This window comes from Delphinapterus leucas, chromosome 17 (assembly GCF_059928025.1).
Source record: "Delphinapterus leucas isolate spDelLeu-1000000601 "Yukka" chromosome 17, BTC_Dleu_Yukka2, whole genome shotgun sequence".
Lineage (NCBI taxonomy): Eukaryota > Metazoa > Chordata > Mammalia > Artiodactyla > Monodontidae > Delphinapterus > Delphinapterus leucas.
This window is the reverse complement of record NC_143145.1, coordinates 4,679,016-4,706,071: the sequence shown is the minus strand read 5'-3', so window position 1 is coordinate 4,706,071 and position 27,056 is coordinate 4,679,016. Positions and strand designations below refer to the sequence as shown.

Genomic DNA, 27,056 nt, shown 5'->3' with positions numbered 1-27,056 from the left:
CACGTTCCTCTGCCTGGGGAACCGCCTTCTAAGGGGAGCAGAGGATGGAGGGACTTCACTTTGGTGGCCAAGGTATTCATCTCGGGCAGTCATCTGCTCTGGCAGCACGGTTTCTGTGATCTCCACTGGTGAGCACAGGACTCGGGAGGCTCAGAGCACCGGCGGGAAACAGATCTGTTGGAGAGTTAAATGCCTAACCACCTGCATACGAGGGCTTTCGTGCTCTCGCATATTCTGATGTTCTCAGAGTCCACGATCTCAGACACTCGTTCATTGAACAAAGGCTTCCTGAGCACGCGCACTGAGCCAGGCACACGCAGGGGAACGAAGCAGAAAAGCACCTGCCCTCGTAGAGCGGATGAACCAAAGCCCCTTCTTTGGTTGACCATCAATCTAGTGGCTGATGACGGGTAGTGGGCTGGCATCGGGCTGACTGAGTTAAAACGCCAGCTTGGTCCCTGCCCAGCTGTGTGACTTTACAGATGTGGCTTAACCTCTCTCTGTCTCAGTTTCTTCAGCTGTCAATGAAAATAGGAAACTTTTTTGTGGACATTGACAGAGTCCACACGCAGCGGTGGTTTAACAGAGTCCCTCGGTGCAGAGCAGGTGCTCAAAAATGTGATTTCAAACGATCAGCATCACACTTTTCACACGATCGTGGAATTCAAAACTTTTCATTTCTCCTTTGCCTCACACACTGGATCTCATGACCCACTGAGGGTAAGGACTGAGTTTTATTTGTTTTAGCCCCTGCAGCACAGAGATGCTAGCACAGAGTAGGGGCTAAGTAAAGGACTGGCAGACAGATAAAGAGACAGACACACTGATGCTCCTGCTGAAGAAGCAGAGCTCTGAGAATGAGGAGAGTTCTAAAGTCTGCATCTCTCCACCACGTGGCCATTCCTCCCCCGGGGAACTGGAACAACCCCACTTATTTCATTCAGTGAGAAGGAAGTGGGTGTGCAGCTTCCCTGGACCGAGAAAGGGATTCTCCTACTTTTGAGTCACTGGATTCCTGATCTTCAAGAAGAGTCTGTCAGACTCGGAGCATTAGATTAAATGTGATGGTTAATTTCTCATGTCAGTTGGGCCCATCTATGGCACCCAGATAGGTGGTCAAGCATTATTCTAGATGTCTCTGTGAAGGTTATGTTTCAGAGGAGATTAACCTTTAAATCATTAGACTCTGAGTAAAGCAGATCACCCTCCACAATATGGGTGGGCCTCGTCCAATCAGTTAAAGACGTTAAAAGAAAACAACTGATGAACGCAAGACCCGCCCTCCCCACCCTAAAGAAGAAGGAAGTTGGCCATTTGGTCAGCAGAAGGCCTTTGGACTTGAACTGTAACTCTTCCCTGGGTCTCCAGCCAGCTGGTCTGACCTGCAGGTTTGGACTTGCTGGCCTCCACACTTGCATGAGACAATTCCTTACAGTAAACCTGTCTGTCTCTCTGTCTCTCTGTCTCTGTCTCTGTCTCTCTCTCTTTATATATATGAATATATGCACAGGCATATTATCCTACTGATTCTGTTTCTCTGTAGAATCTGAATGAATACATCAAGCATACGTCGTGTCCCCAGCTGTACCAGGCAGTGTCAGGGATATCACAGTAAAAACAGCATAGCAAAGACTGAAGGAGGCCTCCAGCACGATCTCATCCAATCCTCTTTCTAGACATTGAGAAACTGGGGCCCAGAGAGGGCAAGTATCTGGCTCAGGGTCACACAGCAGGGTACAGCCAAGAACAGGAAACATCTAAGATCCTTCGTTCCATGTCCCATCCACAAGATAACGCTGAGGTTCTTGTAGTAATGTTTGATTTCATTACGTGGATAACTTCAAAGAAAAATAAGACCAGCAGAGGATTTTATTGTGCCAAGCTCTCCGCTCCAGGCTTTTATATGCTTATTTCATTCAATCTTCTCAGCAACCCTGCAAGGCAGGCATTAGTATCCTCTTTGACAGATAAGCCATGAGTGGGAGAGGGAAAATAATTCCCCCGGGGCAGAGCTGCTGGCTTTCGGGGGAAGGGGACCGTAAGCTCTGGCTCCAACCCTGAATGTGAAGCTCTCCCTGCCTAAGATGCCGCAGGAAAGAGCAGGGCTGCAGGACCAGAGGGACCTGGGCTTACGGGAAAAGGGGCGTGACACGTCACAGCAAGCCTCACCTCCCCATGATTTTCCAGGCCAATGGGCTCATTTTGCTGTGAATCTCTAGTTTCTGCACATGTCTCTGCACAGAAAGGCTTATTTTGAAGGGAACACCTGTTCTCTAATCGCTCCAGCGGATGCTGCAATCTGCGCGGACTTCGATGTTATTTGCTACTGCGCTGGGCTTCTTGGGGATTTGGGAGGCACAGCCCCCAAGGGAGGCGGGGGAGTGGATTTTGTTCTTTGCTTGGCAGCCCTTGCCAGGTGGGAAGGCACAGGATGGGCACGAGGCTCTGAGCCTGCATAACTGGATGGGACCCAAATGGAAAAGGCACAGGGAAAGAATCAGGTCCTGAAAATACCCCACTGAGCTGCGAGCAAGTTCACCGCTGAGCATCCACAAATAAGCTATTTTATCTGACTCTGGTAAAAGTCAGGTATATCTTCTTTGACACACATCCCCCAGAACAGCTAAGAAAAGAATGGGGAAAAAAATTCTGCTGTACTGTGTGCCCGCTATGGGTCTATCTCTATACTGTTTCTACACAGACTAAGGCCTAAAATCCCTTCTAAACTATAGGTATTATCCCATTTTAGAGTTGAGCAGCCTGAGTTTTTACAGGGCGAATAGGGTCGTCCACGGCACAAAGCACTGAGCAGAGCAGGTATTCGAAACCAGAAGCTTCTCTCTGCCACATCACTGCCACATCTTCTCTTCAGATGTCACCGAATCAGATAGGCTGAAAGGGTCTACAGTGTTCCCTACCCCACCCCATGCCAGGTCCAGGGTTTCTGCCAAGGGCAGTCCTGCTTGGCGCCCACATGTCCATGGAGGTGTCTCACTCTCCTGCCCTCCCGCCGCCGTCTGTCTGCTGCCGTGTAAGGCAAGGAACACCTTGCGGCTCAGCCCTCTCGCCGCTCAGAGTTCTATATAAACACGACCATGCACTTGGATCAATCATTCGCCCAACACACATTTCCTGAGCACCCACTATGTGTGCCAGGCATGGTGCTGGGCCCTGAAGGTGTGGAGCTAAAGGCAATGGCCTCTGTCCCCAACCACTCGGAGCCCAGTGGAGGAGATGCCTAGAGTTGACTGTGGTGAAAACATTTGGGAGAGGGAATTTCTTGCTAGGAAATCAGAGAGTGCTTCACGGAGGTGGTGGCAAGTGAATGAGGCATGAGAGGCTGTGCAAACAGGAAGGAACAGAGAGTCCCTTCAGGGCAGACACCAGATCACCATCATCCCCATATGCTCCTGTGGCCCCAGCAAAGGCCCTTGTCTTGGGATGTAAGTGTCAAAAGATGCTTTGAACTGATCTATGACCCCTGATGTTCCAAACCATGTTCCCTGGAAAACCGAGTCTGATCACGTGGATCTACTGGGGAGGCTCTTGGAGCCAGAGGAATGAGAAGTAGGACTGTACAGACAGAGAAGCTGGGCTGTGATCTGGTCCCAACAAAGCCTTCAGTCAAGCTCCGGCGGGTCTGGAGCAGGGACTGACCTGCGGCAGAGGTCGGGGGTGACCTGGGGGGGCACACAGCAGCCCCTGATGAGGAAGGGTCTGCGCCTGGCCTTGGGGATACAGAGGGAGCAGGAAGTCCCTGGCTTCCATCCCTCCCCATCCCATCCTGGAGCCCTGAAGCCGTCCATGCGCACAAGGTAATAAGGAAATGCCCACCCCTGCTGGCTGGGTCTCTGCTTTCCTCTCCCTTGCTACTGTCCCCAGGTCCTTTGCCAATGCTCAGGACGCTGGTTCCTAAGGCTCGGTGGTTGCCGGAGGTCCTGCATCTACAGGAGTCCACCTGCACAGCAGTTCTCTTTGGCTCTAAAGTCTGTGCCCTCCTGGGCACAGAGCCCAGTCCTGGGTTCAGGTCCCCTGTCCCTCAGGAGGGTCTTGGCAATTTTCTTCTAAGTTCCACTCTTGAGAACACGTGACACAGCCGCCAGGACAAGATGGAGACTTGACGGGGCAGGTTTTGCGGCCAGACTTCCTGGTTGGGCTCAGAGCTGGGAAAGGTGATGTCACAGGAGAGCCAGCTGAGTGTAGGACCTGATGTGCTGGAACGTCTGAGGACAGGGCTTGGCTGCACAGGGACATGCAGCATCTCTTTTGGGGGCCGGCTGAGTGGGCAAATTTTCCCAATTACGACACGAGTTGTATGACGGTTAACTGTGTGTGTCAACATGACTAGGACACCAGATATTTGGTTAAAAATCGTTCTGGGTGTGTCTGTGAGGCTGTTTCTGGATGAGATGAACGTTTCAAAGAGCAGAATGAGTAAAGCAGATCGCCCTCCCCAGTGTGGGTGGGCAACATGCAATCCATCGAAGGTCTGAGCAGAACAAAAAGGCTGAGTGAGAGAGGGTTTCTCTCTCTTCCTGTCTTTGCACTGGGACATAGGTTTTCTCCTGCCTTAAAACTCAGACTCAGGGACTTCCCTGGTGGTCCAGTGGTTCAGAATCCGCCTTCCAAAACAGGGGACGCAGGTTTGATCTCTGGTCAGGGAACTAAGATCCCACATGCCACGGGGCAACTGAGCCCACGGGCCCCAACTAGAGAGCCCGTGTGCCGCAACAAGGATCCCGCATGCCGCAACTGAGACCCGATGCAGCCAAAATAAATAAATAAATAAATGTTTAAAAACAAAACAAACAAACGAAAAAACTCAGACTCAGATAGGAGTTTACACCATTGTCTCTCCCACGTCTCTAGGATGCAGATGTCACATCGTGGGACTTTTCATCCTCCATGATAGCATGAGACAATTTCTTATAATACAGAAGGGAGATGCATAAATGTCTCGTATCTATCTATCTATCACCTCTTATTGATTCTACTTCTCTGGTGAGCCCAGACAAATACAATCCGGTTATTTCTGAGCAGGCCCCTAATAACAGCAATCGTGTATTGGCTCAAAAGAAATATAGAGTAATGCTGTAGATGCCTACAGCCCTGTGCATCACAGAAGTGTAACAACAGGTGTTTCTTAGGAAGAAGGACCAAGGGGAAGGACAGGGTACGCATATTTATTGAGCACCTACTGAGTACCAAGTACTGGTCTAAGCGCTTTTTATCCATTACAGCAGCGAATACACATATATTAACTATTAGCAACCCCACTCTACAGGTGGGAAAACTGAGGCTCAGAGAAGTAAGCAGATGAAGGATCGAGCCAGGTTTTGAAATGAGCTTAATGTGAATGGGCTTTTGAGGTTCCACACGGTCCGGGGGAAGCCCCTCACAGCACATCCCATGACCTCCATGGAACCATCTCCTTCGAGTTACCATATGGAAGAGGTGCCATGTGAAGACGCTATTCCCTGCATCAACCCTGGGGCCTGGCACTGGGAATACGTTTGATGAATGCAGCAGCCATCAAAGAAGGGATGGATGCATCGATGAGAGGAAGGGATGCAGGGAGCAAGGAATCTCTACCAGAGACATTGGAAAGGAGCCGAAATCTCATAGAACAGACGCAGCCTGCAAAGTGAAGTCTGCAAGGCTTGGGGCCTCTGCCCCCAGGCAGACATTACCTCTGAGGAAGTCGGCTTGCAGTATCCAGCTCCAAAGACCAGGTTTTCCAGGGAAAGGCTAGACTGTTCTGGTCCTGTATCTGGGCCGCCTTTCCCAAGCCAGGAGCCTCTTCCTGGACGAGTAAAACTGAAAAGAAGGGAATAGAAAGAATTGCAAATTTATATAATTTTTTCTAAAAGGATGTGAAGAAAGTGATGGGGCCATTAATTCAGCCCCTTGATGCTGTTATCGGGGAGCCTATGAGATAAGCCATTTCGAAGAAGTAGCTCACCCTCGAGGGATGCTTGGGTGGGACTTTCTGATGCTGCCGTGACAAGTGGGTGCAAGTGGCATGTGAGCCTGGGGGCCAAGGATGACACACATCCCACTATGGGTACAGAGAAACGCCCCCTAAATGCCCACAACCTGCCTGCTGAGACTCACTGAGGCAGAAGTTACTTAACCACCTGGGCAGGTGGGACGGGCTTCTGGCCAGAGGCCAAGGGGAGCCCCCACCTGACCTGGTCTGAGCCCTCCCCTCTCCTTTCATTGGCATAACCCGAGCGCGATCCCTCGACCCCCAACCCCTCCCTGAACCTCTGTTCTTCTGTGGAAGAGCGTAAAACGATACCCACCTCCACGACCCACGTGGGAGTCTCATAGGATCGTGGATGTCAAAGACTCTCACTGCATCGATGCTACTTAGAAACACTGTACCTGTTCCCAGACAAAAACACAGACCCTGCCCAGCGCTGCAAGTCATCACAAGATCCACCGGCAAAGTATGTCTGCAATCGTCAACTTTCGGATCAGAGGAGATTCGAAAAGTCTGCGTGAGCTGCATTCACCTCATTTGGGTTTATGATCATTTCTCTCTCCCTCAACCTTTTCGATTTTCACCAATGGATCTATCGGTAAAGTCTACTTAAACCTCTTTTCCCTTTCTTTCAGATCCCTTCTATTAAACACCCTAATGGTTAATTGTCATGTCATATTGTGAACATTTTTTTACGGGCATGTCTAATTCCCCCAGGGAGAGTAAAAGTCTCCAATGGCCAAGAGGGTCTTGATAATACAAAGCCTCAGATGGCATTACCTCCATCCTAGGTGCTCAAGAAATATTTGTGGAAGGATTGAATTTACACCTTCCAGAGTAAAAGCTTGATGGGGAAATAAAGCTAACGTTGTAATTTGGTTTAACTCATTTATTCAAATACTTATCGGGCTAATGCTATATGCCAGGCAGTGTGTGAGGTACTTGGGTGGCAAGATGGTTAAGGCATGGTCCTCAGTGTAAAGACATTTGGGTCTAGAGAGGGAGGCAGATGTAATATATACAATGCGGGTAAACTCAGGCCAGTGAGAACAGAAGGGAAGTTTACAAACCAAGCTGGGTGAAAGGGATGAACAGCTAGAGGTGATGCTTAAGCAGAGTATGTATCGCCAAGTGGTTAAGAGGCAACCGGTAGAGCTGGGCTGCCAGGGTTGAAATCCCAGAAGCAGCATCTGTCAGCTCCGTGGGGAAAGTTTTAAACTTCCCAGTGCCTCTGTTTCCTCGTAAGTCAGAAGAATTGATACCAGCACCTTAACAGTGGGGCTGTTTGAGGATTCCATGAGCTTAGCTTAGCCACATACGCCTTTAAATACCATGTCTGGCAAGTAGTAATGATTCAATAAATGCTAGAAGTTATTGGCAATATTACCACAAAAATAATAAAATCTAATATAACCATTATATTTATATAGCTATTTTGAAAATACCACAAATACAATCAACTCTAATAAAATCATTTCTCCCATTTGTTTAGAACTGAGATTCGAAGCAAGTCTACAGTTTAGCTAGAAAATGGGTAAAAGGAACATTGCAGAAGAAATGCAGAATATGTATAAGAGCAGCAATGCTCATGGCACGTTCAGGGGACCGACTGTAAGTTAGTCACTAGAATAACTCGCTATTTGTCTTCGGTGTGGCCTTGAGTAGCTGAAGCTCTCAAGTGAAATCAAACTGTACCCATCTGAGAGTTAAACATTGAGAGTTAAACAGACCTCAGTCTGTTTCAGGGAAGGTGAAGGATCTTTTGCGGCTAAATTTTCATGTCACACCTGCTTCTTCCTGGCTGGATTTAACAGTTGCCGCTGAAACTGCTTTTCTGGAAAAAACTGGAGCTTGCCCTACTTGACAGGTATTTCCCATAACCTTACAGTGTTCCCAGCCACCGTGAACGAACTCATAGAAATGCTTCCTGCAAAATCCAGAGAACAGAAGGCAGTTCTATTTTTACCCCCATCCCTGGAGAAGCCTAATCTCTCATGGTGAATTTCTATCTGCACTGCTCTCCAGCAAGGTGGTTGCAGACAAACCTGTAAAGCAGTGTTTCTGTCAGGAGGTTAAACTTTCTATGCAGAGTGTCTAAAATAGCCCCATTAGCGAGCAGAGCCCGGGACGGAGCTCAGCAAGCAGACAGGCACAGCGACTGGCAGAAGCACATCTGGTCACATAGCCCGGCCAAGGTCTCATTTCCTTCTCTTTGACCCCAGCAGGGGATCGGGACCCCTACCCAACAGTGAGTGGGGACCGGAGTCTCCACCACATGCATTTCAACCCCCAGCACTGAAAAGGGACATTGGGAAAGCTCCCTTCCAGAAACTCCATGCTGCAAGATTGCATCCCCGAATATCCCTTTGCCCATGTGTGCAACCCGTGCCCCCATGCATGTGGGAGGTTTGAAGTGAGCTGATGTCCACATCTGGTGATTCCAGGTGCTTGGAGGAAGACACCCGGGCACAGTACAATGTGCTCATTGCTGTCGGCTCTGTCCCTCTGCTTAAGTCATTCAGAGAACCTCAGTGCTTCGTGGGACCACGGAGATGCTCTGGGACAATTCACTGAAGGGCGAGCACAGGGCCACTCAGGTGGTCCTATCGTTGAACAAATAGTTACTGGAGGAAGGGGCAGAAAATCATGCGCCTGGCACTGTCCTCGTGTGAGAGTCACTAAAACCTTAAATGGACGGGACCCACGAGCGTCCCTGGTTTAGGGATGAAGACTGTGTGTCTCAGGGATGTTAGGTGACTTTTCAAATAAGACAGGGTTAGAAAAAAGCCAGTTCAGGTGAAGGCAGCAGGTCTCACCCATTCAGCACCAAGGTTCCCTGCCGGTGTCCTCCTGACTCCAGGGGCACCCACTCCAACATCCCTGCCCATCTCTCCACTGCCCTGCAGTGAGGGCTCAGAGCCTAAACCTGCAGCCTGGGGGAAGCTCCTCTGGCCTGAGCTGATCTCTCCTGGCCAACTCTCAGCATCTCAGACACACGGGAGACTCAAGTGTAACAAGAAACCCAAAGCACGCCCCTCCGCCTCCCCGTAACAGCAGGGCTCGCAACCTCATACCTGATCAGGGGCTGTTGCAGGGCCACCAGGGCAGCGTGGATGGTCACCGAGATCACCGACAGGTGGAAATAGTCGAACATGACGGGGACCTGGTGATGCAGGCCTCTCCGGGGGTGGAAGTGCAGGCCCAGAGCACGGCTGCTGATCACGGGGACCCCGGCCATGTCCCGCAGCCTGGAAGGCAAGCGAGTGACTCACATGAGTGGTGGCAGGTTGTCCCTGCTGCCAGCCAGGTGGGTCCACAAGGCAACCTCGCCCACGCACAAGCACTGTGCCTGCCTCGGCTTACCCAGTTCCTGCAAATACTCTGTTAGGTAGAAATTGTTTTCCCCGTGATGGGCAAATGAAGCAACCGAGGCTCAGAGAGGGAAGAGAACTCGTGGGACGTCACACAGCTGCTATGCAGCAGAGCCGGGGCTCACACTCTGCTATTACCGACACGGAGCTCATCTGTCAGTGATGCAAAGATGCCCAGACACTTTTCCAGGCTCAACGGGGAAGCCCTCCCAGACCCCCATTCCCTGCTTGCTCTTGTATTTCCCCCACAGATGCCCAGCACAGCACTTCCTTTGTACCTCTGTGTTTTCTACTAGACTCCTACCTCTTAAGGGCAAGAACTGTGACTACTTCATTTTTGTATCCCTAACACCAAGCTTAGAATCTGGCATATTGTAGAAGTCGGTAAAATATTTCCTTATTAAAAGGGATATGTGACTGAATGAATAAATGAATGACCCCCAAAGAATAATAAAGAGTCTGATCAACTTCATCAAGGACGCCTCTACCTTCTCTCTAGCGTTTTGTAACTGCTATGTGTCTGATTCCCAAGAGATAAGCCAGCTGGTAAGCAGAGCCTAACAGAGTCTTTGGTTGTAAAAATGGGGCAGATCTTCGTCTAAATGAAAGCCATCCAGGGCTCATCTCCTCCTCTGCACACCAGTCACTCAGGCTCTCTGGGCGTCTCTGAACCAGACCCCTTGGGAAACCTGGATGGAGCGTCTTCTGTGAGCAGAGCAGAGAGCTCAGAGGATGTCCAGATGAGAAGCTGCTTCTTCCTCCACAGAGGAGGAAAAGAGACACAGAGAGAAAACAGCGAGGGGAGCAAACTCCCAAGACCCCACCCAATGGGCTTCGCTTAGAGCTTGGGTGCAAATGAATGCCAGGTAGAAGAGTTAACTAAATCAGCAGAGCCCAGTGTGACTCCAAACTAGCCCACAAATGATGACCTCCTCTCTTACCAGGAAGAAGCCTGATGGGAGGGGGCACAGAGTGTCCTCTCCTGAGTCTCAGGAAGTCATTAACATTCATATTCACTATCATTCTGACAACTGTTTATTGCAGCCTTACTGTGAACCGAGCATGGCGTCTTTTCCCTTAATGCACATGACAATCACGTGAGGTATCCACTGACGTTATTCCGTTTATTGATGAGGAGGTAAAGCCAACGTGAGTTAACGGATTTGTTCAAAGTCACAAGGCCAAACCTAAAAGCTGGGCCCAGGTCTGTCTGACTCCACAGTCTGTTCTAAACTACTGCACATAATTACTTTGAATCCATTCAGACACAGGCTGCTGCAAATCATAGGACTATCCTTAGGGCTTGAACAACAGGGGGTGAAATACGTGTCAGGGTAGCAAAGATGTCAAAAATGTTAACAAGAATTTAAGCCACTTTAATAGGTAGGAGTAAAGAATTCAGAGTGAGGGAGGTGATAGCTCTTTTGTGCCCTGAAAGGAATAGAGCTAATTAATGGAGATAAAATACCAAATGTAAACTAGAGAGCTAGAGGGAAGCAGCCACATAGCACAGGGAGATCAGCTCGGTGCTTTGTGACCACCTAGAGGGGTGGGATAGGGAGGGTGGGAGGGAGATGCAGGAGGGAGGGGATATGGGGATATGTGTATATGTATAGCTGATTCACTCTGTCATACAGTAGAAACTAACACACCATTGTAAAGCAATTATACTCCAATAAAGATGTTTAAAAAAAAAACAACTCAGTTCTGGGGGAGGGGGAGGTCTCAATTTAGAAAAAAAAAACATAGAGTAAACTGGATAGCACTGAGAGGAAAATGCCTGGGTTCTTATACAGGAACTAAAACCAGCAAAAAAATCAAACAAACAAAAAATGCAAAACACAGAGAAAGAGCCCTGGTGTTCAACTGAAGGGGAAGAGATGACTTGTGTACCTGAACTGCGATCCAGACTGAGAATTTTTTTTTTTTTTTCGGTACGCGGGCCTCTCACTGTTGTGGCCTCTCCCATTGCGGAGCACAGGCTCCGGACATGCAGGCTCAGCGGCCATGGCTCATGGGCCCAGCCGCTCCGTGGCATGTGGAATCCTCCCAGACCGGGGCACGAACCCGTGTCCCCTGCATCGGCAGGCAGACTCCCAACCACTGCGCCACCAGGGAAGCCCCCAGACTGAGAATTTTAATGCGTGGTTACAAGGACTGAACTTGAGGGCAACTGAAGGAAGGCACAGAAGGATGACTTGTCCCTTGAAGTAAAGAGGAATTTCCTGATAAGCAGAAGTGTCCAGGGACAGAATGGGATATAATGGGGAGACGTGAGCTCCTGTCTCTGCGCAAGCACATGTTCATGGGTCTTTGCAGGGTAGCAGGTTCAAATGTGAGGTTACACTAGAGCACTGTTTCTCACCCTCAGTGATATTGATATTGGAGACTGAATAATGCTTTGCTGGGGAGCCGGGATGCAGTCCTGTGCATTGTGGGATGTTTAGCAGCATCCCTGGACTCTACTCACTAGAAACCAGTAGCACCCACCCACCCCCCGTGTAACAATTTAAAATGTCCCCAGAAATGGCCAAAATTCCCTGTCCCACCCACATTGAGAACCACTGGACGGGATGGACATCAAGAGCCCTTCTGCCCCTGACATTAGGTGCCATGCTTCTCTATTTTGATTCTGTTCAAGCCTAAATGGTTACAAAGAAGCTGACTGCCTGGGTCATGTTTCAAAGCCAAAAGTCTATCCCCAGGATGTGCTACAGATGTCTTGTCACCCTTAAACCCAACTTATGAAAATGAAAAAATATGGCATTTTCAATTCTTCCCCAGCCTCTGGCTTCCTGTTCCTGTTAGCTAACCGCACACTCCATGAAACGCTCTGCTCTGATTGTTGTCAAGTGCTTTGTACTATAGGGAGGAAGTGACACGTGGAAACCGGTCCCACCTGCATCTAGGAAGCCACGAAGAGGAAGAAGACATTGATCCGTGCCCTTGGCCTGGCTTAGGTATCACCTCTCTTAATCGTCATAACAGACCTATGAAGTACAGAATCTATAATGATGCCCATTTTATAAATGAGGCTACTGAGATTTAGAAAAGGGCAGGGATGCACCCAGTGTCTCACAGTCAATGAGCACAGAGCCTGTTGCTGAAACTCCATACACTTTGTTTGGGCCAATCTCCTGTACACAGCCTCTCCATTAACTACTGTTTTGATGGTAAGAAGGTCACATCTATTGTGTCCACTATAACTTATCATTGACGCTTCCTGGAGAGCTGGGTAGGGAGTGACTTCCAGGCTGGGTTTGGGATCAATGGCAGGGTTCTGTGATCAAATGGAAACGTCTACCAGGGAGCTATGGATGAATACTTCTGAATGAAGGGGCACAGGAAGATAGGGCAGGGGGTGTTAATAAAATTAATAAAATGAGTGAATGACAGAAACCCTAAAGAGTTGAGAGGGAATATGAAAGCAATAGAGACGAGGAGTTCATTTCTGAGTTTATAGCTTAGAAAGAAGGTCAGCCTCTTATGGGGCTTCTGAGTTCAATATGGTGCTAGAACAATAAGTCCTGGAGATGGTGTGAGGAAGACAAGATTTCTCAAGCATCCACCATCCCCCCAAGAGGTAAGCAGAAGTGATGAGAGAAGCAGGTGTCCAGAGGGGCTTGGGGTCCAGATAAAGACCCCAAGAGTGAGGGATCTGTGATGTTGAGCCCAGACGCAGCGGCAGGACCTTGGACAGATCCTCCGGCCAGCCCAGAGATGAGGCGTGACCATCTACAGTACATACACACCAGCAGATGTCTATTCTCAAAGCACAGACACAGTCAGGTTTCTGACATTTTAGTAGTGGTCCACCTGTGGTTCAGATCCCTCTGATTCAATGCCCCGTGTTATGAAAACTCCCATAATAATCAGACACATCTTGGGGATGGGACAGTCCTTGGGAAGGGAGCCAAAGCGCTAACAGTGACTCTGAAATTTGAAGGGGTCGGGCAACCATTCCGCCAGCACTAGCCCCTTGGCCACCTAGTCTCCCATTCTCCACTGGAGAAGGTGAAGCATTTGCTGAAGAGGCTGTAGAGATCAGAAGTGAGGATTAATTTCCCCAAAGTGGTCAGACTGTGCTGAGATTCTGCTAATAGAACAGATGGAAAAGAAGGGCCTCCATTTTCACCTTAAGCTTCATGAGGGGAGTCTTCACGTGAGCATGCTCTGTGTCCCCTGGGGGAACACAGGCCCTGGTGCCTGACTTATCCTGCAAAGGCCCTCAGGAGAGAAGCTGAGGGTGGCTGGATTGGCCAAAGAAGAGTCAGCAGCACTGGGGCGGGGGTCCCCACCAGTGTGAGATGAGGACGAAAGTGCTTGTGTCCATTATCCAAGAGCCAGATGTGCATTCCTCGGAGAAGAATCTGCCGAAAGAGCTTCCTGCAAGGAGCGAATGACGCAACCATAGGAGGCATCATTATATCAAAGAACAGCAGAGGCTGGGGGAGAGGGAGACCGCCTAACGGGTACAGCTCCACGGAAGACACAAGAACACCCCAGGAGCAGAGAAAGCGGTGATCGAGCATCTACCCCGTTAAGAGCCCTGCTTGCAACTGAACCCATCATGTATGACTCCCTGCCCCACCTGCAATCTCCTCCTTCCTCCTTGTGCCTGGCCCTGCAAGACCCACACACCCCAGGGGGAAGACAGGGGGCTGTATCAAGCTGCTCACCATACCCAGCTGCTGCAGCGGGAGTTTCCTACCCCGAGAACGCCTGGAGCAGGGGTGCAGTGGAGCGAAGGCGCAGTGTCAATGAAAAGAAGTTATAAATTGGATGAGAGTTTGGAGTTTTGGTAATACATTCGACTGGACTTTTTCATACCTGAAAAAAGGACTATCTATTCATGACATGAAAGAACAGAATTATTGAATCCGATAAGCAGGAAGCTGATGGACTTTCAATGTACGTCAATGGATTTTCAATTTTCAGAAAGTTGAAACATCATAGCAGACATTCAGTGTAAAGATGAGGGTCCCGGCAGGATCTCCTTTGATTCAGAAGGGGGCCTTGAGATGTGCAGCCTCATATGGACATTAATCTAAAGAGCTAATTAATACTGCATTGCAAGTGTACAGAGGCGGGTTCAGATATAAGAAGGTGCCAGTTCATAGAGCAGGAAGTCAGGAGTTCTCTGTGCCTGCAGCCTCTGAGCCACCTGCCTAAAATACATGCAGCTCTAAATGACCACATAGATATTCCTTGCCCTCGTTCCTGGAGCTGATCAAGAACCGGGTTTCTAAGGGATGTCCTGAGGTCATGGCCATCAGGATACCTCAGGGCTGGAAAAGTGTTGGGCAAAGGAAACTCTATGATCATGATTCAAGGATTCCAAGGACACTCACTGTTGTTCACTGTCTGTAAAGTGCAAATCCACCTTGAGTTGGAAATCGACTTCACTTAGTGCCTCTTCCACCTAGAAGAGAAACAAAGTTTAAGGACTGGTCCAAATGAAACATGTAGCCGGCGGGTTTCCCAAAGTTTAGAAGAAGGAGCTCACAGCAAAATTAATGTCACTTATGTGTAAAGCAGAATTTCCATGCATGTTCTGTGGAATTCTAGTTGAATGCGGTGCCTGTATTACATGGACAGTAGAAGGAAGGGATTTATGTCAAATTTGGGGAAAAGCCAATTTGCAGGAAAAAAATGTTAAGTGAGTTTTCTAGATTGCAGGACTTTTGAGCACCTTATCTCCAGAACAGATGTGATCTGGAATCCTCTGAAGCAGGAGTGAAGTGTTCTGTGGCACCTGCTTTGGAAAGGTTGGAGCAGTGAATTTGCAGAGAGGAAACCCCACTTGGCTAGAGATGGGAAAACGTTGGGGGTGGTGTTACCGCTGGCACCTTCAAGGGGCTGACGCTATCCTTCAGGTTCATAGAGGAGGAAACTGATGCTCAGAAAAGCCGTCAGTTCCCAAGGCAGCCCAGCTTTACACGAAAGCATATCCTTCACTTTTGTCTTGAGATCCATTACATCTAACCATTTATGCTTTCAGACACTTTAGCATTTCATGTCCTATCCATGACTGTTTCCATTCTTAGCTTCAAAAAAAAAACCAGTTTTCATTCATTAGCATGGGAATCTATCTGTTCTACCTGCCAGCTTCTCAGGTGCATCTAAAAGATGGTAACCCACGGCTCTTCTTTTCCCAAACTTAACACTTCATCCCCACCTCCAGGAGAGTCACTTGCTAAGTACCGGATCTAGCTGATGTCCCTACACAGGAAACCCAGATAAGTACTGCACGCCTGTGACAGGGCGTAATCTCCTCCCCACAGCCACGCGGGATGGACCCCTTCTCCTCTGTGACCCACAAAACCCTGTTTTTTTTCCTATCTCAGCATTCAACACTTCCTATAAAATTGTCTCAGCTTTACAACTTTTGCGTTATAAGCCCAAGAGACAAATGTTAGCTGCAGACACCTTTTGCTTAGTCCTGATCGTATTTTTTACAATGTTTTGAACAAGCAGAAAACATTTAAAAATCAGGCAATTTCACATTCCCATTGCAGGTTTCCAGCTTCTGAAAAAACAATCCATGGATCTGGCCGTGCTGGGCTGGCATTCAGAAGCTCCACTTGGGTCGGGCTCAGGGGACTCTCTGACAAAATCCATCTGACTGTGGCTAAATCCCCCCGAGCCATTTTCTTACCCAATATCCCCTGTAATCTGGTATCGTTATGGGAGAGACTAGTCTTAATCCATTCTGGATCCCCAGCTCCAGGGACAAGGTCCCGCCCACGGAAAGTATTCGTGTATCTTAAAGGATAAATAAAGCTCTTCTCCACGCATCCCCCTTGGTTTTTATTTCTTTGCAAGAATATCCTCATTCTGTAGGGATGGAAATCTCTTACCCAAAGGCCTCTTTGGAAACATGCTCCTGGTGAAGCATAGCTCAGGCAGAGACATATGGATGGAATTTATCTTTAGCTCCCCAGGGTTTTAAAATTTGTTTAAAAAAATTTTTTTAAGCATTTAAAAGTTAACATTTTGCTCAATCCAAGCGCTATGAATAACTTCCTCTCCTAGCTTTGTTTTGCATAATCACTTACCCGGCTTCATACACACAACCCAAGCAACACAGCCTCTTGTCACCAGTTCCTGGGAAATAAGACTGGCAGAGCAAGTCCTCCTAACCACCTCCAAGCATGCATTTGCCTACTTAACAAAAATTCGCTGGAAGCTCCAGTTTTAAACTTGCTGCAATTTCTTTGGAACAAGGAGAGAAATCCAGGCCCAAGATCAGCTGTGGCTGGATGGAGCCTGGCTATGACTTCACTGATGTCTCAATAAATCTTTAATTGCAAGATGCCCCAGAATGCAGTCACTGGTTTCTCTAGCCACTCATTTTTCTTCATTGGCTGTTGGCTACCTGCCCCTTCCTCCAAACACACACATTCACACGTGCACGCACACACACGCACACACTCACGCACGCATGCCCTTCCATTGCCCTGCCTTATTTTCATTAAAAGGATTGCTTCCTTTCAAGGGCGATTTTTAAAAATTGGAGTATAGTTGATTTACTGTGTTGTGTAATTTCTGCTGTACAGCAAAGTGATTCAGTTCTACATATATATACATTCTTTTTTCATCTTCTTTTCCATCATGGTTTATCACAGGTTACCGAATAGAGTTCCCTGTGCTCTTTATCCATCCTATATATAATGGCTTACATCAGCTAACCTCAACCTCCCAGGTAGATGACTTTTTTAGCATCGGGCATCAGGTTAACATGGTAGTGGAAATAAGAACAGCAGCTAGGATTACAGAGGAGTTACTGTGTAGCAGATACTACAAAGGACAGCTACCACTGTCATATACTATCTTATTTAATGTGGATAAAACTGTGAATTAAGACATATTGGCCTCACTTATAAATGAAGAAATTGAGACTTGCTGTAGGAAAGACACTTCCAAGGCTTAATCTGGGCTCCAAAGCCCAGATTCAGTCAAGGGTTCCTCACTTCTTCAGCCTTTTCCCAGGGTCTCATCTGTGTTGTGGGTTGTACAGTCTCACGCTAGCTGATTTCAACTCTGCTCCTAACAGTAGTGACCCTTGTATCTTCTCCTCCTTTATGAACTTCTCTCCTGAGCTGCATCATAGCTGGGGAGATAAGAAAGCAGTTTTGGAAGTCAAGCTACATGGGTACAAAGCTTGGCTCTCCATTTATTAAGTATCTGGTGACCTTGGGCCAGTCAACCTCTCTAGGTTTGTTTGTTTTTTCATCTGTAAAATGGGGATGAAATGATTACACTTACCCCTTAGATCACTGCTACTGTGCGACTATGTAAGAAAATGCACATAAAGGGCTTAACACAGTGTGTGAACAAAGCCCATTCTCAACAAATATTAGTTATTATAGTTATTTCCAACTTACTATGGGCCTGACCACCTAAGGGACCCCTTCGTCCAATAACTCCACCCCCAGGCCTGCATACTGGTCACAAACACAGGCTTTGCAGTCAGACTGCCTGGGCTAGGTCTGGGCTGGGCTTAAGAATCTGCATTTTAAAAAAGTACTGCCAGGGGACTAGGACATGGTGCATCTAGGAATCATACCTTGAGAAATGCTTTTCTTTTTGGAGCCCATAAAAATGCAACCATCCCACTCCTTGGCATATATCCGGAGAAAACTCTTATTCGAAAAGATACATGCACCCCAATGTTCATAGCAGCACTATTCACGATAGCCAAGACATGGAAGCAATCTAAATGTCCATCGACAGGTGAATGGCTAAAGAAGATGTGGTACATATATACAATGGAATGTTACTCAGCCATAAAAAAGAATGAAATATTGCCATTTGCAGCAACATGAATGCACCTAGGGATCATCATGCTAAGTGAAGTAAGTCAGACAGAGAAAGACAAATACCGTAAGATATCACTTACATGTAGAATCTAAAATATGACTCAAGTGAATTTATTTATAAAACAGAAACAGACTCACAGACATAGAAAACAAACTTACAGTTACCAAAAGGGAAGGGGGTGGAGGAGGGGTAAACTGAGAGTTTGGGATTAGCAGATGCAGACTACTATATATAAAATAAACAACAAGGTCCTACTGTATAGTCCAGGGAACTATATTCAATCTCCTGTAATAAATCATAATGGTAAGGAGTATGAAAAAGAATATATATATATAACTGAATCACTTTGCTGTACACTAGAAATTAACACAACATTGTAAATCAATTATACTTCAATTAAAAAATGCAACCTTGGGCTTCCCTGGTGGCGCAGTGGTTGAGAGTCCGCCTGCCGATGCAGGGGACGCGGGTTCGTGCCCTTGTCCGGGAAGATCCCACATGCCGCGGAGCGGCTGGGTCCGTGAGCCATGGCCGCTGAGCCTGCGCGTCCGGAGCCTGTGCTCCGCGACGGGAGAGGCCACAACAGTGAGAGGCCCGCGTACCACAAAAAAAAAAAAAAAATGCAACCTTGTCCACAAAGATTATCTTCTGTAACACGTTCCTCTTCCTCTTCAGGACATTAAGCATCTCGTTGCTAATAACTGTATCTTCTCTGCCTTGTCTGCTGGGAAGCTCAGCACTGAATGTGTGGGCCAACATCTGCAAAGGTCCAGAACTATGCGTGTGCATTCTGGTCTGTTACATTTAACTCAGGCTTTAGCTCCCTTTTGTGTTTTTCCTCTACTTTGGCTCACTCTATTGCTATTTTTACCCTTTTACTATTCTGTGTATTTTGTCAGCCTTCCCAAATCTTCTGGGGGGGTGTTACACAAAGTGTATATAAATAACATACCTATCCTACTCCACACTCCCTGGTTCTTTGCAACTTTTATGAAAACATTTGTGCCTTAAGCTGTGATTAGCTCTGTCCATGGTCATCTCTTACATTTACTTGGGCACTGACTGTGTGGGCTGAATCTTCTCCGTGTCTGCACTTCCCATAGCACAGGAAACGGTACGCTCGATGTGTTGGCATTGTATATGCCTGCCACTCACATTGATGGCTACGTACATGCAAGACCGTGAGCTCTGGCCAGCTGGCTATACGGTGTTTTGGCTGCCATAAACAGGTATTCACTAGAGCTAATGCATGCATTCCAGAGATACGCCTTTTATGAACTTATCCAATTAACTTTCATTGTCACTGATTTGGATGTAATGATTAATGATAACGTTGTTTGCTGCCATATGGATTACCCCCAACACAATAATAAATTATTAGCTTGTAGAGATAAGTGATTTTATATGCAGAAGAAAACAATATGTACCGTATGAACAAAGTCTTGTACGAAATATGTACAAGACTACAACCCGTGCTGGCAAACACACTGCCTGTTCAACCTCTGAACTATGGCTGTTGCAAACTCGCGTGAGGCTAAACTTGAGTGCTGGGAAACATTAACCTTGAAAAGCTTTAAACCGTTAGGGGCAGGAGGAAGAGTCTGATGGAATTAAGATGGAATAATGACCAAGAGACCTGAGTAATGTCCAAACCCAGCCTCCAGTCACAACCATTCTCCCCAGGAAGGTCTTTGAGATCAACGTGTCAAAGGACAACGGCCCGTGAGAAATCAAGTGACTTTCTCTTAGTAGAATTCGGGGAAGCTGAGCTTGTGCATGAAGCCCAACTGGGAGTCCCTTAACCCTCAAAACCAGCTCCAGTATCTTTTCCTAAACTACCTGTGTCCACCAGAGTCCAGTAAAGAAGTAGACGATGCACTCAGTTCATTAAAAAGAGTTGATTTACGAAGGTGTGGGGGGAACTCAGGGAGAGCAACCAATGCTGATGGCTGGGTACCTCGGGGTCAGTCACTGTAGGGCTCCTCAGCACCTCCTCATTCCTCAGGGAGCTCTCCTGTCTGCCGCTTCCCCTCCAGGAAGCAGTCGCCATCTCGTGTGAAGGTTGTGTTGAAGCTGAGCTCTTGGAAATCTGAGTATCCATCAGGAGGCAGCATCAAGTCTCGCACGGTGAGCCTGCCATGAGTTCTCTTCCACTTTGGGCCCAGCTGTAGTTTCACAGGACCTCCAACAGGGGTGAAAATTCCTGCTCTTATTACCTTTGTGAGTGTATCTCATGGATGAGTGAGCTGAGCGAGAAGCAGTGGGAAGGCTCAGCGATAGAATATATAGGATGTATTTATTTGATTGCATGGTGATGTATTGATCTCATGGTAAAACGTAAGCTCTCAGACACCAGGGGTATCTTCTTGTTCATGATTTTCATCTCTAGCCCACAGTAGGTGCTCAACAGATCTCTGATGAATGGATAGATTCATAAATGAAGAATCAGTGACAGCGTTTCACGTGTAGCCACACGGGAACTCGTCACTACCTCAAGCATAAAAGATGTGAACAAAAAGCCATGGGAGGCACTTCCCTGGTGGTCCAGTGGTTAAGACTCCATGCTCCCAACGCAGGGGGCCTGGGTTCGATCCCTGGTCAGGGACCTAGATCTCGCATGCCGCAACTAAAATATCCTGCATGCCGCAACTAAAGATCCCGTGCGTGGCAACAAAGATCCCGGATGCTGCAGCTAAGACCTGGCTCAGCCAAATAAATAAATAAATATATTTTTTAAAAAAATCAACCGAATACAAAACTTTAAAAAAAACAAAAAGCCATAGGACATGAGAGGAGTATTAGATGGCCAGTAGAAGTCGTTATGCATGCTATAATGCCTGTAGGGGATGCCTATAGGGGACACATCTCTGATTAGGCTCTCCTAAAGCAGGAGTATACTTCCACATCTTTAAAGATACTCTAGCAGGGAATGACCAGCTGGCACGCGGTAATGGGAATTCGAGGTGGGGCTGGGGGAGTGAGAAAAACGGTTTAGATTTCAGATATTCTTTTGAAACATCTGATTTTTTTTAAAGGTACAAGTGATTTTTTGAATGTTTTTGGAGTATAGTTGATTTACAATGTTGTGTTAGTTTCAGGTGTACAGCAAAGTGAGTCAGTTATACATATACATATGGCCACTCTTTTTTAGATTCTCTTCCCATAGAGGTCATTACAGAGTACTGACTAGAGTTCCCTGTGCTATACAGTAGGTCCTTATTAGTTACCTAACTAATATATAGTAGTGTGTATATGTCAATCCCAACATCCCAATCTGTCCCTCCCTCCCCCTTCCCCGCAGTAACCATAAATTTTGAAACATCTGATGTTAATATCAGGTTATTATCAGATGTTAATCTCATAAACAGGAAATGTTCAATCAACTTTTGCTCCAAGGCCTCTGCGCCTTGACTCATGCTGTTTCCCCCTGTACGGGATGCCCTTCTTCTTTCTTAGTCTGATGGACTCTCAGTCCCAGCATCTCAAAGCCAGCTCCTTTGTGAAGCCGTTGATGTCCTCCCAGAGAGCTCGTCTCCAACCTTGGTGCCCCTGTTCTTCTGCACATGCAGCCAGCACAGTGCATTTCAGCTACCAGGGCCTGTCTGTATATCTGTTTCTCTGATGGAGCACCCGTCATCTGAGGGATCGGCCCTGCTGCCTTCTTCAGCTTTGCCCATCATCCGAGGGCCCGCCCAAAGCCCTGCACAAAGCAGATGCTCAGCAAACACCTGTCGATTGCCCTGTTGACGGAGGCCCAGGAAGACGAGCAAATGGGCGAAGGAGGAATGAGTAAGACAGTCAGCAAGTCAGTCAATGGGACCCGCTTGGAACATGAAACAAGCAAGTATACGAACGAAAGCATGAGTACAAAAAGGAATAAATCAGGAAGTGCAGGAATGCTCTGAAATCCCCAGTCCCAATCTGTCAGATTTCAGAGCAAATGTACAACGTCTCCTTCACGTCCCACTCTCCTAGCACTGGATACAAAAGGCACAGGAGGGAACGGCCATTCGTGGCTGGTGGAAGATTCCGCGACTTACCCTTTCACCATCTAAGAGCAAATGAGCTCGGAAGATCACGGCATCGTTGATGGGCACCTCTTCGTTCCTGTATAAGATCTGAAAGACTCGGCTGTGCACAGTGCTCTCGTGGACACAGGCTGAGTGCAGGCTGCCGCTGTCTGCAAAACAAGAACCGGTAGCAGCTCATGACTCCCATCCTGCCCTGGATCTGCGGCCTCCTTGGGGGTCAGTCCAGCTCAAGGAAAACAATGGCCCCAAACTGCATTCCAATTCCCAAAGACCAAAAGCCACAGATGAATGTGATTCCATCACACAAGATTTATGGTCACTGAATCGGGATGGCATCTCAGAAAGAACCTTCTTCAGTCCTTTATAAGTCATAGGATCTTGGCTAAATCACTTGTCGTGCAGCGGGCAGTGTTCCTTGGCTGGAAATTAGTACCTGCTAAATTCTTTACCTGCTCACATAACCCCTCCTTCATAAAGCCTTCCATAATCCCCCTCTCCTGAAAATAATGAGGAGAAAAGCAGAGAGAGAAAAACAGAAATTAGTCTTCTACAAGGATATCCTAGCGTCCACAGAATCTCTCTCTCCTGAAAGTGTTGTTCGCACAGCACGTAGGATATGAAGGATGCTCTGTCTTGAGTTTTAGATAAATGTGCTAATTCTAATTACATTAGATATCCAGTTTTTTAAGGAACTTGCTCAATCCCATGTCTTCCAGTGCATTCTAAATGTACCTTAATCCCTAAACATTGTCTCAAAGTTAAGTTGAATTTCAAGAAGATAAACCTACTCAAGGAGGTTAAGAGATCTTCCTGCATCCACTGACCAGGGTTACTATGAAGAGAAAATGGGTGAATTCTTCCAAATCACTTAACACACAAACTGCAGAGTTGGAAAAATATAGAAATCTTCTAAAATAAATAATGGTACTATTTATATAATATAAAGCAAAGATAACTCATTCATAATAATGGCCAAGTGGTATTTCACAGCTTCCAAAGTGCTTTTCAAATGTGTTTCTTTCCTTAATCCTCACAGAAAATTGCTAGGGTAAGTTTTCACCACAGATGAAGAGACCAAGCCTCAAAGAAGGGGAGGGAAGTGTCATGACAGTCGCTATATGAGGAGGCGTTGTGTGGATTCATCCTCACATCCACCTACTTAACAACTGAGAAAAGATGTCTTGGGTGAATGAATAAAATGCACCCATTTCCTAGCAAAAGACAGGTATGCTATGAAGCTCTACTGAAAAACGGAAACAGTGTGATTGCAAAGGGAAGCAAGAAATTTTTTTAAAAAGCCCAACCAGCAAAGGAAAACGGTTTGAGTGCCTTGTGCAGTGTCCCCAGCTGGCTGGAACAGTCCCTTGGAAACAGGGACAAAGGGTTACTGTCACCTCCCCATGCACAGTGACACTTAACACCTGCGTTGTAGCTTCAGAGTCGGGAAAAAGAAATGTAAAATCCCAGGTCTCTCCAAGGCCGCACAGATGTTCACGCTCCAATTTGCACTTCATCGTGAAGGAAATAAAATTTCTGGCCTGACACAGCCCTATTGAGACCTGTTGGGTTCAAACTGATGTGGCTTTTCAACAGAAGCGATCCTTGCGTGCAAATGCCCTTCTGTTTTTATTTGCTGCACCAGCCCTTTTTCTATCACTGTCAAGGCCTGGTTGATCTATAAGCCAGACCGACGACGTGGCAGAGGGTGGATGGGGTAAATACTCTGAAGGTCAGAGCAACACGGAGCCGTCTAGGACCTGGAGGGGCAGCCAGAAAAACAGTTCAATCACTTGCCTTCTTGGGCAAGTGACATCACTCCTTGTAACGGCAGCCTTTCCACGTGAAAAACGGGCATCTCCACACACTGACCTTCTGGGATCAGCGTAGACAGAAGGGGATAAAATAAATCAAGATCTGAAGAGCAAGCATGTCCTAGGCATGCAAAATGCAGTAGGATGACTTTTTCATTGTGTTTCGAGAAAGGTCGTAGCACTTTCTGTTGGATACGTTTCCACCGGCTACATCTATGGGAGACTGAGCTCCTCTGGTCTTGAGCAGGTTGACGAACTAGATCACAGGGCTCAGCAGTATTTACAGAAGACCGTGGCTTCCCAAGGTGCCTCATTAGGCCCAGGATACGCCCCGTGAGACTTTCTGCGGTATTTTCTCATCACTAGTAAGTAGGGCACAAAACAGGTGCCTCCTTGCAAAGGAAGGTTCACTGATCACAAGACACCCTCTGGGGTTGTGGACATCACTGGGACAGCGCCTACCTGCTTTGCTCCCACTGGGATTCTCCCTTCTTCAACAATGACAGCCCACACTTGGACACCTTGCTCATTATCCTGGCTCTCTTCCTGACATTCTGAAGGAAAGCTTCCTTTCTTCCCCTCAGCAAGGCCACTTCCTGAACTTTCTATGACTGGCTCATTTGCAGGACCTTCCTTGGCAGACAGAGGGCGCTCGTTCACACCTTGTTCTCCTCACCCTCTTATGCACCAGGTTCTGGACACCTAGAGGTGAGGGCAGTGCCTGCTCTCTCTACTCTGAAAGACCTTGCTCATACCTTGGGAGACTGCCGCTTCCTAGCAGTGGGGTAAAAAGCCACTTTTCTCTTTAGACTGTTTTGTTGTTGTTGAAATAACAAACTCATCTTTCTTTTTTTATCCTTTTGTAATGTTACACTGGTGAAAAGAACATGTCTTGGTATATCCCAAGTGTTACTTCAAATATTCTGACACTTTTTTTTCTTAATGTTATTGGAGTCTGGTTGATTGACAATGTTGTGTTAGCATCGTATAGCAAAGTGATTCAGTCATATATATATATATATATATATACATTCCTTCTTTTTCAGATTCTTTTCCCATATAGGTTATTATAGAGCCTTGAGTTCCTTGTGCTGTACTGCAGGTTCCCACTGGCTATCCACTCTCTATATAGTAGTGTGTGTAAATTAATCCCAAGCTCCTAATTTATCCCCCCCTTTGTTTCCCCTTTGGTAACCACAAGTTTTTGAAATCTGTGAGTCTGTTTCTGTTTTGTAAATAAGTTCATTTATAGATTCCACATATGAGTGATATTATATATTTGTGTTTCCCTGTCTGACTTACTTCACTATTTACAATAGCCAAGTCACAGAAACAACCTAAATGTCCACTGACAGAGGAATGGATAAAGAAGATGTGGTGTATATATATATATATATAAAATGAAATATTACTCAGCCATTAAAAAAGAATGAAATGATGCCATTTGCAGCAACATGGATAAGCCTCGAGATTATCATTAGACTGTTTTTACTTATTGTTTGGAGACCAGACCAGTGGTCCAATGAGAAGGTGTAGATTTGCCCTCCTAAATATGTCTTCTTTTGTATGTGTCAGGGTTGATACCACGGATGAGTATCTGAAAGGAGAGTTAGAACTCTGAGGGAAAACAAGTCTGATGGAAAGAAGGTGGGAGGGGCAAGAGAAGGGGATAGAAGGAAGAGGAGGGCAGTAGAAAAAAGGGAGCAGAGCAGTTGAGAGAGACGCCTCTTCAGTGGCTCCCATTGTCCAAACAGTTTAATCTGGAACTTCAAACCGGAAAGCAAGAGTAAAAAATTTTTAGGTTCTGCTGTTTCTTTCCCCCCAAATGACTGATACCAATACTTTGCATATCTTATGTGCCTCTAAATGCTTACAACTCAAGTTACCTTCCCTCTGCTGAGAGCCCCCTCCAGCCCCAGAGGGCTCTGTGAGTGCAGATTACAAAGCACAGGTGCTGCTTATCTGACATGGACCCTCTACCCCAGAGTCCAAGCCGGGGAGCTCTCATGGGCATTGACTTGTAGACTGAATCTCACTCCCACTCTGGGAACACGGTCATGGCTCTGCCAGTACACAGGAGCTCCCCCAGAGAATCAGGTTTGCGCTAAGCAGTCAAAACCCTGGGGGACCCCTTCCAGCCCTCCAGGCCTGAGGACGGCTGGGTGAGGTCTGGGCTATTTGAAAACAAAGATTCTAAGAAGCTATCACGGCATTTCTTCGAACCCAGGCCACATTTATATGGGACAACCTTCCAAAACGTTAGAGTTCATGGAAGTTGAAAAAGCCAGGTCAGATTATGAGCAACTCAAGGTCAGAACCTTGGAGCTTATATGGTTTAGAACAGGATCTCCTTCAGCAAAGCAAAAATAGGTGTCCTAGACTTGCCCCACTGCTTTCTGGCTATGTGGCCTTGGGCAGGACAGTAAATAGGAGCTTAAGTGAAGCAAGAGTCACGCCCAGCTTATTTTACGCGATGAACGTCAGACTCAGATGAGATGAGAACTAAAGAGGTGTATGTATAACTGTGAAAGTCTCAAAGCCCAAGCAGATTTCCTGGTAAGATAAAGAGGACAATGATGATGACTCTTTACACTAGGTAACTGTCTGGCTATTTCTAGGAACAGGAAGGACAGGAAGTCACCTTGAAGCCAAGGTTTATTATTGTTTCTCACTGTTTCAAAGAGTAGGCAGAAGAAAAAAGCCACCTGAAGCAGAGGTTCAGTTTTTCCAGAGAATGGGCAGAATGACCTTCAGTATCACATAAGCTTTGTCGGGTTGGTAAGGCCGCTGCACACACTCTGCCAGGGCAGACAGGTGTGGCGTGACCGTCTGCGATTCCATCAAGGCGGCTACCTTTCCTGGAGACCCCATCACAGGAGTACAGGTGGAACGGTCTGCTTCGAGAGAGGAGGAAATTCTGGGAGCAAAGAGACCAAGATCTTGATGACCTTTTCTGGAGTTTGGAAGTTGGGGAGGTCTGTTACACTGGGACAGACTTTTCCTGATGTAGGAGGTATTAACATACTGTGTGGAT

At 47.1% G+C, this 27,056-nt stretch overlaps 1 protein-coding gene across 1 annotated transcript in view; it reads right to left on the bottom strand.

Moving 5' to 3' along the window:
• FAM135B (family with sequence similarity 135 member B) overlaps positions 1-27,056 on the bottom strand; it is a 181,026-nt gene that overhangs the window by 75,583 nt on the left and 78,387 nt on the right. Inside the window, exons 2-4 of the mRNA XM_089899196.1 lie at positions 22,221-22,360; positions 14,709-14,779; positions 9,061-9,234 (exon numbers count right to left, since the gene is read on the bottom strand). Coding sequence (XP_089755322.1) covers positions 9,061-9,234; positions 14,709-14,779; positions 22,221-22,360 — 385 coding nt within the window. The remainder of the gene's footprint in view (positions 1-9,060; positions 9,235-14,708; positions 14,780-22,220; positions 22,361-27,056) is intronic.